The sequence below is a fragment of the Chiloscyllium plagiosum genome, unplaced genomic scaffold (genome assembly GCF_037043375.1).
Source record: "Chiloscyllium plagiosum isolate Xiang-an unplaced genomic scaffold, Cpla_swu_hap1 HiC_scaffold_9, whole genome shotgun sequence".
NCBI lineage: Eukaryota > Metazoa > Chordata > Chondrichthyes > Orectolobiformes > Hemiscylliidae > Chiloscyllium > Chiloscyllium plagiosum.
In genome coordinates this window covers 20,851,768-20,865,693 of record NW_028270147.1, presented here as the reverse complement: position 1 = coordinate 20,865,693, position 13,926 = coordinate 20,851,768, and the positions used below count along the sequence as shown (strand labels likewise).

Genomic DNA, 13,926 nt, shown 5'->3' with positions numbered 1-13,926 from the left:
TAATTGGGAAAGCTATAGCTCAAGTTCGTTAGATGGGTCAGTGTTTGTCCAATGTGTGCAGGAGGGTTTCCTGACACAATATGTAGATAGGCCAACAAGAGGTGAGGCCATACTGGATTTGGTTCTGGGTAACGAACCAGGCCAGGTGTTAGAATTAGAGGTAGGTGAGCACTTTGGGGACAGTGACCACAATTCGGTGACTTTTACTCTCGTGATGGAGAGGGATAAGTGTGCACTACAGGGCAAGAGTTATAGATGGGGGCATGGAAATTATAATGCTGTGAGGCATGACTTAGGATGTGTGGCCTGGAAAAGTAAGCTTCAAGGCAAGGGTGTAATTGATATGTGGAGCTTGTTCAAGGAGCAACTATTGAGTGTCCTTGATAAGTAGGTGCCCGTCAGGCAGGGAGGAAAGGGGCGTGTGAGGGAGCCGTGGTTTAATAAGGAATTGGAATCCCTTGTTAAATGGAAGAGGGCGGCCTATGTAAAGATGAGGCGTGAAGGTTCAATTGGGGCGATTGAGAGTTATAAGGTAGCCAGGAAGGACCTGAAGAGAGAGCTAAGAGCAGCAAGGAGGGGACATGAAAGGTCCTTAGTTGGTAGGATTAGGGAAAACCCTAAGGCTTTCTATAGGTATGTCAGGAATAAAAGAATGACTAGGGTAGGAATAGGTCCAGTCAAGGATAGTAGTGGGAAGTTGCGTGTGGAGGCTGAAGAGATTGGGGAGACACTGAATGAATACTTTTCGTCAGTATTCAATCAGGAACAGGACATTGTTGTCAATGTGAGTACTGAGTCACAATTAAGTAGAATGGATGGCTTTGAGGTATGTAGAGAAGAGGTGTTGGAAATTCTGGAAAGGGTGAAAATAGATAAGTCCCCTGGGCCTGATGGCATTTATCCTAGGATCCTCTGGGAAGCAAGGGAGGAGATTGCAGAGCCATTGGCCTTGATTTTTATGTCCTCGTTGTCTACAGGAGTAGTGCCAGAAGATTGGAGGCTAGCAAATGTGGTTCCCTTGTTCAAGAAGGGGAGTAGGGATAACCCTAGTAACTATAGGCCGGTGAGTCTCACTTCTGTTGTGGGCAAAATCTTAGAGAGAATTGTAAGGGATAGGATTTATGAACATCTGGATAGGAATAATGTGATCAAGGACAGTCAGCATGGTTTTGTGAAGGGCAGGTCGTGCCTCACAAACCTTATTGAATTCTTTGAGAAGGTGACTAAGGAGGTGGACGAGGGGAAAGCAGTAGATGTGGTGTATATGGATTTTAGTAAGGCGTTTGATAAGGTTCCCCATGGTAGACTACAGCAAAAAATACGGTGGTATGGCATTGAGGGTGAGTTGGAGGTTTGGATTAGGAGTTGGCTGGCTGGAAGAAGACAGAGGGAAGTAGTTGATGGAAAAGGTTCATCTTGGAGTGCTGTCACTAGCGGTGTTCCGCAAGGATCTGTTTTGGGACCATTGCTGTTTGTCATTTTTATAAATGACCTGGAGGAGGGGTTAGAAGGTTGGGTGAGCAAGTTTGCGGATGATATGAAAGTCGGAGGAGTTGTAGACAGTGAGGAAGGATGTGGCAGGTTACAGCGGGATATAGATAAGCTGCAGAACTGGGCAGAAAGGTGGCAAATGGAGTTCAATGTAGCTAAGTGTGAGGTGATTCACTTTGGTAAGAGTAATAAAAAGATGGGGTACTGGACTAACGGTCGGATACTTGGTAGTGTGGATGAGCAGAGGGATCTTGGTGTCCATGTACACAAATCTTTGAAAGTTGCCACCCAGGTAAATAGTGCGGTGAAGAAGGCATATGGCGTACTGGCTTTTATTGGTAGAGGAATTGAGTTCCGGAGTACTGAGGTCATGTTGCAGTTGTATAAGACTCTGGTGCGGCCGCATCTGGAGTATTGTGTGCAGTTTTGGTCGCCATACTATAGGAAGGATGTGGAGGCACTGGAACGGGTGCAGAGGAGGTTTACCAGGATGTTGCCTGGTATGGTAGAAAGATCGTATGAGGAAAGGCTGAGGCACTTGGGGTTGTTTTCATTGGAGAAAAGAAGGTTTAGGGGTGACTTGATAGAGGTGTATAAGATGATTAGGGGTTTAGATAGGGTCGACAGTGAGAATCTTTTTCCACGTATGGAGTCAGCTATTACAAGGGGGTATAGCTTTAAATTAAGGGGGGGTAGGTATAGGACAGATGTTAGGGGTAGGTTCTTTACTCAGCGAGTCGTGAGTTCATGGAATGCCCTGCCAGTAGCAGTGTTGAACTCTCCCTCATTATGGGCATTTAAGCGGGCATTGGATAGGCATATGGAGGATAGTGGGCTAGTGTAGGTTAGGTGGGCTTGGATCGGCGCAACATCGAGGGCCGAAGGGCCTGTACTGCGCTGTATTCTTCTATGTTCTATGCTACTGAGTGGTGAAGAGACTGAATGGCGAAGAGACTGAATGGCACCTCATCCACAAACAATCAAGCAGCCACTTTGTCCTGAATGGTCTCAAGCTCAAGTGTTTTTGGAGCTGCACCCATCCAGGCAAGAGAAGAGTATTCCAACACATTCCTGACATGCCTTACAGATGGTGGACAGGCTTTGAGGACTCAGGAGGCATGTTACTTGCTGCAGGTCACCCGATCTTATAGCCACAAGATTGATTTAGACCCCACCTACCACCCCCTGAGAAAAAGAACAGGAAGTGACTTCACCACAGGAAATGACAGCCACAGGAAATAAAAATCGCCAACCCAAAGAAACCCAAATCATATAAATAGAAAGCAGGAATTATCAGCAGTGCTTCACCTGAGGCCCACTGAAGATGTTACCTAGTAGGGTGACGAAACGTCTGGAAATGAACCCTCCAGCTCAGCAAGCAAATATATATATCCAAAGCCACAATATTTATATGGCTAGTCCTATTCAGTTTCTGGTCAATGACAATCCAGGATGTTGATAGCATGGTTTCAGTGATGGTAATGACCACCGAATGTCATGGGTTTGTCACTCGTGTTCCCTGAATGTTGCTTGCCACTTGCTGGTCCAAAAAGGATTATCATCTAGGTCTTGCCGCCTTTGGACATTAGTAATTGAAAAGTCACAAATGGGATTGAACAATCAGAAAACACCACCTATTCTGGCCTTATAATGGCAGGAACGTCATTGTGAAGCATCTGAAGGCAGTTGAACCTAGGTCACTACCTTAAAGACTTCTGCACAGATGACCTGAACATTAATGACCACAACCTTTGTGCCAGGTATGAAATTAACTAGCAGAGTGTTTCCCTCCTGATTTCCATTGACTCCAGTTTTTCTAGGGTTCCTCGATACCAAACTCAGTCCAATGCAGCCTTGATGTCAAGGGCAGTCACCTTTACCTTACCTCACCTCCTTTCTGCTTTGCTTCAGAAATTATCACCAACAATTTGCCATCAACAAATTTGGGCTGATTTGCAATTATTTGATCTCCCCTTCCTCCCTTGTTAAAAGGATGATAAAAAATTATAAACAACAGTTTACTCGTTTCTTTCCTTATTTCTGTGCAGCTGAGATACATTTCATTTGTAAGGTTTATGCACTTTCAAAGATGTTAAACCCATTAACATTTCCCCTCATACTAGATTATCCCATTCTATTGACATTAACTACATTATTTACATTATCCCCCTCCTCAGAAGACTGAAGTAAAGTATTAATTAGGATCATGCCTGTGTGTTCTGCCTCCACACAGAACACGTAATTTGGAGGGTGGGCGAGCATGGCGTATACAGACTAGTAATGATCATAAAGAAATGGTATATCAATGTTGCAATATATATGCTGCTACATGACCACGTTTTCCCAACCACATCACTCAATATGCCATTTCTTCTAAATTCTTATATTGAGATCAAGACTCATATCTCTTTCAGAGGATGTCATAACACAGTTATCTCCTTCTACGTCCTTAATTGTAGAGTGTTCTGGCTTTTTAACAAATGTTTGGACTGCAGTAATTATGGCCTCTTGATTTAACAAATTCTCGTTTATCCATTTCAAAAACCTTTAGCTTTAACTTCTGAACAAAAATGAACTTTATTAATACTTACACTGAAAGCATCACGACTGCAATTAAAGTCCATTCTGGAATTGTGTGAATGATATTGGTGTTAGTTAGCCTGAAAAACATAATGTGAGGGAACAATCAGATAAAAGAGGTAAAGTAGGGTGAGGCAGAGACATAGTGACTCATAGCTATTTTGTTGACACTTAACCATCCTCTGAATGGCCTACAAACCACTCAATTTGGGGCAATTAGACACAAGTAACAAATGTTGGCCTTAATAGTGACAAGTATACACAATGAAAAAGTAAATTGAAAAGTTGCCACACACCCTTCTTTTTAACCTTTCTTTGTTTATTCGTTCTTCACCTCATGACTTTTTCACTCCACAATACCTGGTCCAGAATTGGAGAGAGTATCTTTTTCTGGTCAGGTAACTGTGCCCTTGCCTATACTGTCCATTAACTAGCTACTATGCAAATGGACAAGGGCACCTCTGGCTAGACTTTGTTTTTAAACCTTTTTCAGTGTAGTAAGGAAGAGATGAAAACATTACATTGTGGAACAATGGATTACCATTGATGACTTACTGAACGCTATCAAAACAGTGCCTTCACCAACACTATTTATTACTTTTAAAAAAAAAGGCAATGGATAGTACCAAAAACCATGGAAAAGAGCAGGAGCTAAGAAAGATGGAAAGGTGATGAGGAACAGAAGGGAAGGTTAGAGGGCAAGCAAGATTAGAGATCACAGGTGGCACCAAGCCAAGTGTTAGATCTCCTGCATTTGCATGGGAAGATGCTAAGGGGAGAAATGAGGTGTTGGGGCGATAGAAGAATGACCATGGTGTCACTGAGGGAATGGTGCCTTTGAAACGCGTGTAGGCATTGGGTATTGAAGATGTGTTTATTGGAGACATCATACTGGAGGTAGCAGAAATGGTGTATGGAGGCTCACGGAGTGGAAAGTGACAAGAGATGTCATATTGCAATTCTGGAATAAAGAACAAAACAGAAGTACAGCATAGAAATAGGTTCTTCAGTCTTCCAAGGCTGTGCAAATCTAAACTGAACTAAAACACAAACCTTCTACCCTTATTCAGTCCATACCCTTCCTATTCATGTAACCATCCACTTAAATGTTGCCAACGTGCCTGTTTCCACACTTCTTCTGGCAGTGCACTCCAGGCTCCTACCACTCACTGCATGAAAAACTCCCTTCGTACATTTCTCTTAAACTTTCCTCCTCTCATCTTGAGCCCATGCTCCCTTGTAATTGAAACTTCAACTCTGGGAATAAGCCTCTGGCCATCCACCCTATCTATGCCTCAATTTTGTAGACCTCTATCAGGTCACCACTCAGCTGCTGTCTTTCCAGTGTAAGCAATCCTAGTCTTTATAACGTTTCCTCATAGCTAATGCCCTCGAGATCAGGTAACATCGTGCCAAACCTGCACACAATACTCCAAATGCTGCCTAACAAATGGTTTATATAGTTGCAACATGGTTTGCCAACTCTTGTACTTCATGCCCTGGCCAATGAAGGCAAGCATGTCATATGCCTTCTTAAATCACCTTGGGCACCTGTGTTGCCACTTTCAGGGAACTGTGGACATACATGCCCAGATTCGTCTGTATGCTAAATGTTTCTAAGGGTTCTGCCATTTACAGTATAATTCACAGCTAACTTTGATCCTCCAAAACACATCACCTTGCATTTGTCTGGATTAAACTCCATCTGCCATTTCTGTGCCCAAGTCATCAAACTATATCCCGTTGTATCCTTTCACAATCAATCATTGGCACTATCAGCAACTCCACCAATCACTTACTAATCAGACCACCCATATTTGCCTCCAGATCATTTATATACACACACAACAGACAGAGGACCCAAGACTGATCCCCAAGGAACACCACTAGTTACCGGTCTCCATTCTGAAAATCATCGTTCCACTGAGAACCTCTGTCTCCTAGGACCAAACCAGTTTTGTATCCATCTAGCCAGCCCAACCTGAATCCAACAGAAGTTTAGTTTTTGTACCAATCTGCCAAGGACTAGGGGCTGCTGGGAAGGTAGTAAATCCTATGAAAACTTACCTCGTGAATAGGCAGAGCGCACACAGGACAACTGAGTGAGCGAGGTAATATATTTGGGCAGTTGCTTTACCCAAAACACTACTTATGTAGTATCTCCTACCCATCCTCCTCTAACTAAAAAAATGTTCTGCATGCTGATTTGGTAAGGTTACTAGTTTTGTATTCAATAGTCTCTTTGGGAATTCCGAACAGTGGTATGGATGTTAGGGCAGTTGCATGCTTCTCCTGTATAATGTGACAGGTAAAGGTCACCACTGGTGTCCATGCTGAGTTCATCTGCGGAAGTGCACCCAACTCCAGCTTCTCGGAAACTGCATTAGGGAACTGGAGCTTGAGCAACTTCAGATCATTAAGGAGACTGAAGGGCTAATTGGAGAGGAGTTACAGGGAGGTAGTTACATTTCGGGTACAGGAAAAAGGTAGATGGGTTACAGTTAGGGGATGGAAAGGGAATAGGCAGACAGTGCAGAGATACCCAGTGGCCTTTCCCCTTAATAACAAGTATACCGTTGGTTGGGGTGGCAGAGTGGACAACTTACTGGTCGATCCGACCTGGATAATTGGGGATCATTCTGGGGTAGGTGAGACCTCTACAAATGGGATGGTCTACATCTGAATCAGAGGGGTACCAATATCCTGAGGGGTGTGGGGTTTGTTAATGCTCTTAGGGAGGATTGAAACAAATTTAGCACGGGGATGGGAACCTGAATTGTAGCTCCAGTATACAGGAGGTTGAGTGTAATGAAGTCATGAATAAGGGTTCAAGGTGGCAGGAGTGTACCAGCAGGCAGAAAGGTGGTTTGAAGTGTGTTTACTTCAATGCCAGAAACATCTGAAATAAGGTGGGTGAAGTTGCAACATGGGTTGGTAACTGGGACTTCGATGTTGTGGCCATTTCGGATACACGGATCGAGCAGGGAAAGGAATGGTTGTTGCAGGTTCCGGGGTTTAGATCTTTTCAGTAAGAATAGGGAACATGGTAAAAGAGGGGGAGGTTTGGCATTGTTAGTCAAGGACAGTATCACTGTGACAGAAAGGTGAGGACTCACTTACTGAGGTAGTATGGGTTGAGGTTGAAACAGCAAAGGAGAGGAGAGATGACAACTTAAAGCCAAAGGCACTGCAATCTCCTTCCTGGCTTCCCAGAGAATCCTAGGATAAATCCTATTTGGCCCAGGGGACTCATCTATTTTCACACTTTCCAGAATTACTAACACCTCCTCCTATCAACCTTAATCTAGCCTAGTCTAATAGCCTGTATCTCAGTATTCTCCTCAACAACAGTCTTTTTCCTGTGTGAATACTGACGAAAAAAATATTCATTTAGTGCCTCTCCTATTTCTTTGGACTCCACACAACTTCCCACTACTGACCTTGCCAGACCCTACTCCTACTCTCGTCATTCTTTTATTCCTGACATACCTATGCAAAGCTTTAGGGTTTTCCTTAATCCTACCTGCCAAAGACTTCTCATGTCCCCTCCTGGCTCTTCTTAGCTCTCTCTTTAGGTCCTTCCTGACTAACTTGTAACACTCAAACACTCAAGCCTTCACATCACGTTGTTACATAAACCTCCTTCCTCTTGATAAGAGATTCAACTTCTTTAGGAAGCCACAGTTCCCTCGCTTGACCACTTCCTCCCTGCCTGACAGGTACATACTTAAGGACACGCAGTAGCTGTTCCTTAAATAAGTTCCACATTTCAATTGTGCCCATCCCCTGCAGCTTCCTTCCCCACCCTATGCATCCTAAATCTTGCCTAATCGCATCACAATTGCCTTCCCCCCCCCCCCCCCAGCTATAACTCTTGTCCTGCAGTATATACCTATCCCTTTCCACCCCTAAAAGTAACCAAATTGTGGACACTATCACCAAAGTGCTCACCTACCTCCAAATCTAACACCTAGCCTGGTTCATCACCCAGTACCAAATCCAATATGGTCTCACCTCTTGTTGGCCTATCTAAATATGTATCAGGAAACCCTCCTGCACACATAGGACAAAAACTGACCCATCTAAGGCACTTGAACTATAGTGTTTTCAGTCAATATTTGCAATTTAAAGCCCCCATAACTACCCTGTTACTCTCACTCCTATCCAAAATCTTTGCAATCCTTTCCTCTGGAACTTTTTGGAGGCCCACAGAAAACTCCCAATAGGGTGATCTCTCTTTTCCCATTTCTAACCTCTGCCCATACTACCTCAGTAGATGAGTCCTCATCAAATGTCCTTTCTGCCACCGTAATATTGTCCTTACCTAACATTGCTACACCTCCCCCTCTTTTACCACTTTTCCGATTCTATCTGTGCCAACAAGTTAACCCCTTCACCATGAGTTTTTATTTTCCACACAACATTTGATGTGTCATCTTATCAAATGCCTTTTAGAAATGCAAGTACTACAATCATTGACCTCCATATCCATAGCATATGCATTTCTTCAACCAATACCGAGAAATTGATTTAATGTGATTTCCTGAATAGGAAATTATCCAACGCAGACGAATTACCTTGAACTTATCTGAATTGCTGGCTACAATAATAGCTTCCAATAGTTTCCCGGGGGGAGAGGGGAGAGAATAATAACTTTTCAATCTAATTAAGCCTTCTCCAAATCAAAGGAATTTTGAAAAAGTAGAATCAACGCATCATCTTTCTCACTAGTCACTTCATTTAACATTACAAGACGAAGTCCATCAAGACCCAGGGACTTTGTATCCACAGCTCCAATAATTTTCACAATACCACTTCCCTGATTTTACCGAGTTTCTCTCTCATACATTTCCTGATTTACAAAAATTCTATTTCTCGCTCCAAAGCTCTGAGTTACTCCAGAGCTTCTTTGTTTCATTTCCCATTGATTCACTTGTTCGACAAATCTACTCACCTCTGTCTTAGATTTTTCAATTGACCACACCTTCACTGCTCTCTGGGTTATGGGCAGCACGATGGCACAGTGGTTAGCACTGCTGCCTCACAGCGCCAGAGACCCGGGTTCAATTCCTGCCTCAGGCAACTGACTGTGTGGAGTTTGCACATTCTCCCTGTGTCTGCGTGGGTTTCCTCTGGGTACTCCGGTTTCCTCCCACAGTCCAAAGATGTGCAGGTTAGGTGAATTGGCCATGCTAAATTGCCCGTAGTGTTAGGTGAAGGGGTAAATGTAGGGGAATGGGTCTGGATGGGTTGCGCTTCGGTGTGGACTTGTTGGGCTGAAGGGTCTGTTTCCACACTGTAGGGAATCTAAGTAATCTAAACTATGTTTGTATGAAATTAAAAGCTAAATAGAATCACTTGAAGCATACAAAACCAAGATCTGTTAAAAGGATAACTTATTGACCAAGCGTTTTCCCTTCAGTAGATACAAGTTACTTGTGCCAAGTTCCATTCTTAAGCTTTCACATAGTGAAATTTAATATTACTGGATTACTAAAAAAGAGACAACTAATGAGTAGCTTACCCTAAACATATCAAATTACTGATTGTGAAGCTTATTACTTGAGTATAATACTAACATTTACATTCAAACCATAATTCACATTTTAACTGGAGAACTAGAAATACTATCCTTTTCAGAATTTTATATCAAACATGTGATTTTTCTCTACCCCACCATCTTTAGCAAACCCACTGATCATATTTTATGTCGACAGATACAACAAGAAGCCAAGAATTACATATGCAGCACATACATGAAAATCTTTGAATCTTTCCAAATATTCACACAAATTTCTTGCAACCCAACATCCGAGTGTCACTTTTTAGCTTCACAGATTATATACTTAACACTCAGCCCTACCAAAAACTAACTGACACTATACACAATCCCTGCTTTATTTTCCTGCCCAACTTTTGGCTCTAAGTAGACACCTCTGTTTTACTGTAGTTTAAAAGCGGCGCAACAGACAACTATCAACCTTCCAGTTCTCTCAACCAGATTCAAATGTTGCTGACAACTTGCTTTAGACAAAGAAGTCTTCTTCATCAACTCAGCACTGGGCTAGGTTCATTCCACACAACCAATAGGCATCTATCATTAATTATTAAAGATAGATAGATAAAGACAGGAAAATGAGTAAAAGGGGTGTGCTCAGAGAAATAATCGATCCCTGTTCTTGGATCTTTTATATTCTCTCGAGAAGAACCACAACCTGTTGTACCTGTCTAGATTTGAGACACACTCCTATTGCTCATTTGCAGCTACATGTTGATGGGGAAATTCAGATAGGTGCATTAAACTCTAGACTAGCTCATTGTGGGATTGTGGAAACTACCAGTAGGTGAAATAAACTAATCCATATCCATTACCATCACTCCTAGTGCAACTGGCAAGCAGTTGTGTGGTATACTCTGTCATTGCCTCTGGGCCAGAAATTCCACTATAGAACTTGATAGGCAGATTCATAACATGGCCAAAGAGGTTTATTATAAGCTCGTAAGTCATATATTATGTTTAATGGCAGGCAATAAGAGTTGGAGTTTTGTGGTAAGCCATACTGCACAAGGCAATGGCAAATCACTGCAGTGGGCAATAGCAAGTCACTGATCAAGCAAAGTCATGGACAAATCTAATTAAATCCATGGATATCCATGTCCTCTTATGTATTGGTACCTGAAGTAGGAAGATGAATGAAGCTGTAAAAATAAGACACCTGCAAAAAAAAAAATCCCTCTAAGCTGTATGAATTTGGCTTATTCCAACTGCAAAAATTAATCTGTATTAACAGCACTTGCCTTTCCCATATTAGCACATTTTATAACTTTTTTTGGCTTTGCAGATACAATATTACTAAATAATTATAATAATAACTTCTGAAGCACCTACTTTTCACTCTAAATCAAGTGGATGCAGTATCCCTTTAAGAATTTCATAATTGTGATGGAAAGTGTCTGATTTATATCAGTATCATTTATGGAGCACAGATTTTAAAACAGTGGCATTTTGGAGGTGGTTGCTTTTCTGAAAAGGTTAAAAAAACAGCCCTCCTAAACAAGTGATCTAATCCAGGATGCATCAATTATCCTGGAATATGAATTGGAAATTGTTTTTACTGTGGCGGCGTGTGACAGATGGAGTAAACACTGATGCCCATTACCTTGTTTTCAAGATAATCAAGGATTGATTTTAGCTACAGGAACATGGAGACAAAGTTTTAGGGTAATTTTGGAGACCTGACTGGGGTCCTAAGTAAATGTGGCTTTTTTCCCCAGAAATGAGTATAGAACAGTTTACAGAAAGCAATTATCACAGCACAAAAGTTTAGTTTGTGAAACGTTCAAAATCAGGAGTGTTTGGTTTGATATTGGCAGGTTATTAAAAGCTGAGCGCGCCTAATTTCTCAGTTTTGAGAGTACTAATGCAAGACACGAAATAACTCAGGAGAATCAGTTAATTAAAACTTTGACATTTGATACGGAGGTGTAATTTCTTCAGATTTGAATTTCTGGAACAGTATCAGAAAAGGAATATGACTTTGCTTTCCTGCATTTTATTATACCTTTCAATCTGGGTTCTATACTTAGATAGCATAATTTGTTTAATTTTTCTTTTGTTCAAAAAAAAAGACTACGTTGCAGCAAATGACCAGCACATTAACGGAATTTTTTTTTAAAAAAAACTATCAAGTCAGATTTCATTCTGTGATCCAACTTGTCCAGTACCAGCTAGGATAATAAAATAACATGCATATGCTCCAAAACTCATCCTCACCTGTACCTATCTTGTCTTATTCTGTGACCTCAGGAGCAACAATGAGTGTGCAAGAATAGCAAATTCAGTATGAACATAATAAAAATTTTAAAATCTCTCTGGCTTGGGTCACACTTGAATTTGACACTACTTCCATGACATTAGGTGTTTTTGCCTGAAATCTAATTCAAAAGTGAGTAGTTGGTCCTAAGCTTAGGTTGAGGTTCCACTGGCAAACATCAAGCCAAATGGATGATGGAATCATTGTGACAGGCTGTTCAAATGTAACATCCTTGCTAATCTGCTGTGAAATACAGTGGAAAAATGACAGCCTAAATTCACTTGGGGAACTTGCAAAATACCAGTGAAAGCATCTTTATTCCTGTGCTCTACAAGGATCCACTATCAAATCAAAGCATTAGGAAGCTTCATTGTCCTATATAAACTAGGGGATGCAGTTATCTATTTAAATTAATTGGAACCTAACTCCCAGGATATTGCTATCAAGAAGCAGTATACAAATCAAATGGTGTGAGGAGTTGGTTGACTTGTTCAAGTACATTCATATAGATCTCTTGGTGCATTAATATCACCAGGCTGTTCAATAACTATGCAGTCAAGCTTCTTCAAATAGAAACCTTTTGCTCAGTCACCAGTCCCAGAGCAACCACCTGTCATTGTGCAATCATCTTCTTGTAACTATATAAAAAAGGAGGGCTAAAAGCATACAACCTCTAGGTGTGGCACATTTATATATGCAGGAGCAAACAAAGGTCAATCACTTTTAAAGCAAGCTGCACCTCAGGGCCAGATTCTCAGATGAACAAAGCTTTCAGTGCAGGCACAAGTACAATATCACCAGTAACAATGGTCCATTAATTCCAGACTTCAGTTATGGTTAACTGTAATAGCACTAATGTGGTCACCTGAAAGAACAGCCAATGTTTCTGCAGGAAAAGTGAAGGCCATCAAGAAAAACCATTATTTGAGATGATGCTAGCATGAATGATTTGTACTGAGAAGGACATGACAAAATTGCTTAACTATCATCTCAACTGTCAGGTTAAGCTGTTTGCACATAGTGAGAAACCTCAATCTAAATTTGCTTTTGTTATCTAACCTTTCATAAAATGTTTTTAAACTCATGGTGTTAAGCATCATAAATTGCCAAGAAAATTTCCCACTCTTCAAAAACAGAAAACTCATATGATACTGAGTCTTATCAGCTGGGATCATAATACAACACATGCTTCTGGAAGTCTTCCTCTCCTTTACTGAACTGGTCAGAAGACCACTCAGGGCTTTATGGCTAATTCCAGTTCTTTGAAAGAGATAGCTAGCTAAGTGCTATTCCCTTGCTCTCATTCATAACACAAACTTTATTGCCTTAAATGTATTTATTGAATGTCATTTAGTCACTTCATTTCATCACCATGTTTCTTGGTCTTTTCTTGGTTCCCTTAATTAACCTAGTACTTTTCCAACGTCCAGTACTAGATGAGCTGAAATTTCCATCAACTAATTATTGGGAACACCACAGTCTCATCATCAGCACCTGTGATAACCTTTGCTCCCAAGCTACCAATTCCATCCCTTGCTCTGTAGCCCAGCCTAAGTGTTCACAACTTTAGTGTCATAACCTAGGAACAAGCTTCCAATTATTTATTCATGCCATCATTAGGACGACTTTCTTGCAGTTTTCTAACATTGACCTCAGGCTGAGATGAAGTTGGGCATTGGCCTGAGCTGAAACATGCATCCATCCTTTGTTATCTTGAGACTTTATTATTTCAATGCTCTATGACCCTAGAGATTTCATAGCCTTCAGCTGATTTGAACATCTGCTGCCTGAGCCACACATCAAGTTAACATTACACCCTCGTGCTCACTAACCCATTTAAGTGAAGTTTGATTTTAAAACCTTTCATGCTTCACTAAATTTGAAACTTTAAACACAGTATTTTGATTGAACTCTGCTATGAACATGAGAATCAGGAGGAGTTGTCTCCCACGGCCTGCTCCGCTATTCGATAAGATCATGGCTATCTGATTGTGGTCTCAACTCCACATTTTGCCTAGCTCCAAAAACCCTCAACTGCCTT

The 13,926-nt window shown here is 41.4% G+C and overlaps 1 protein-coding gene across 3 annotated transcripts in view; it reads right to left on the bottom strand.

Annotated features, from left to right (window-relative positions):
- The window catches only part of rpap2 (RNA polymerase II associated protein 2), a 132,561-nt gene that overhangs the window by 75,119 nt on the left and 43,516 nt on the right, over positions 1-13,926 (bottom strand). For all 3 annotated transcript variants that reach the window (XM_043698791.2, XM_087990449.1, XM_087990448.1), the window contains one exon: positions 4,083-4,151. In XM_043698791.2, the coding sequence (XP_043554726.2) occupies positions 4,083-4,151 (69 nt within the window). The remainder of the gene's footprint in view (positions 1-4,082; positions 4,152-13,926) is intronic.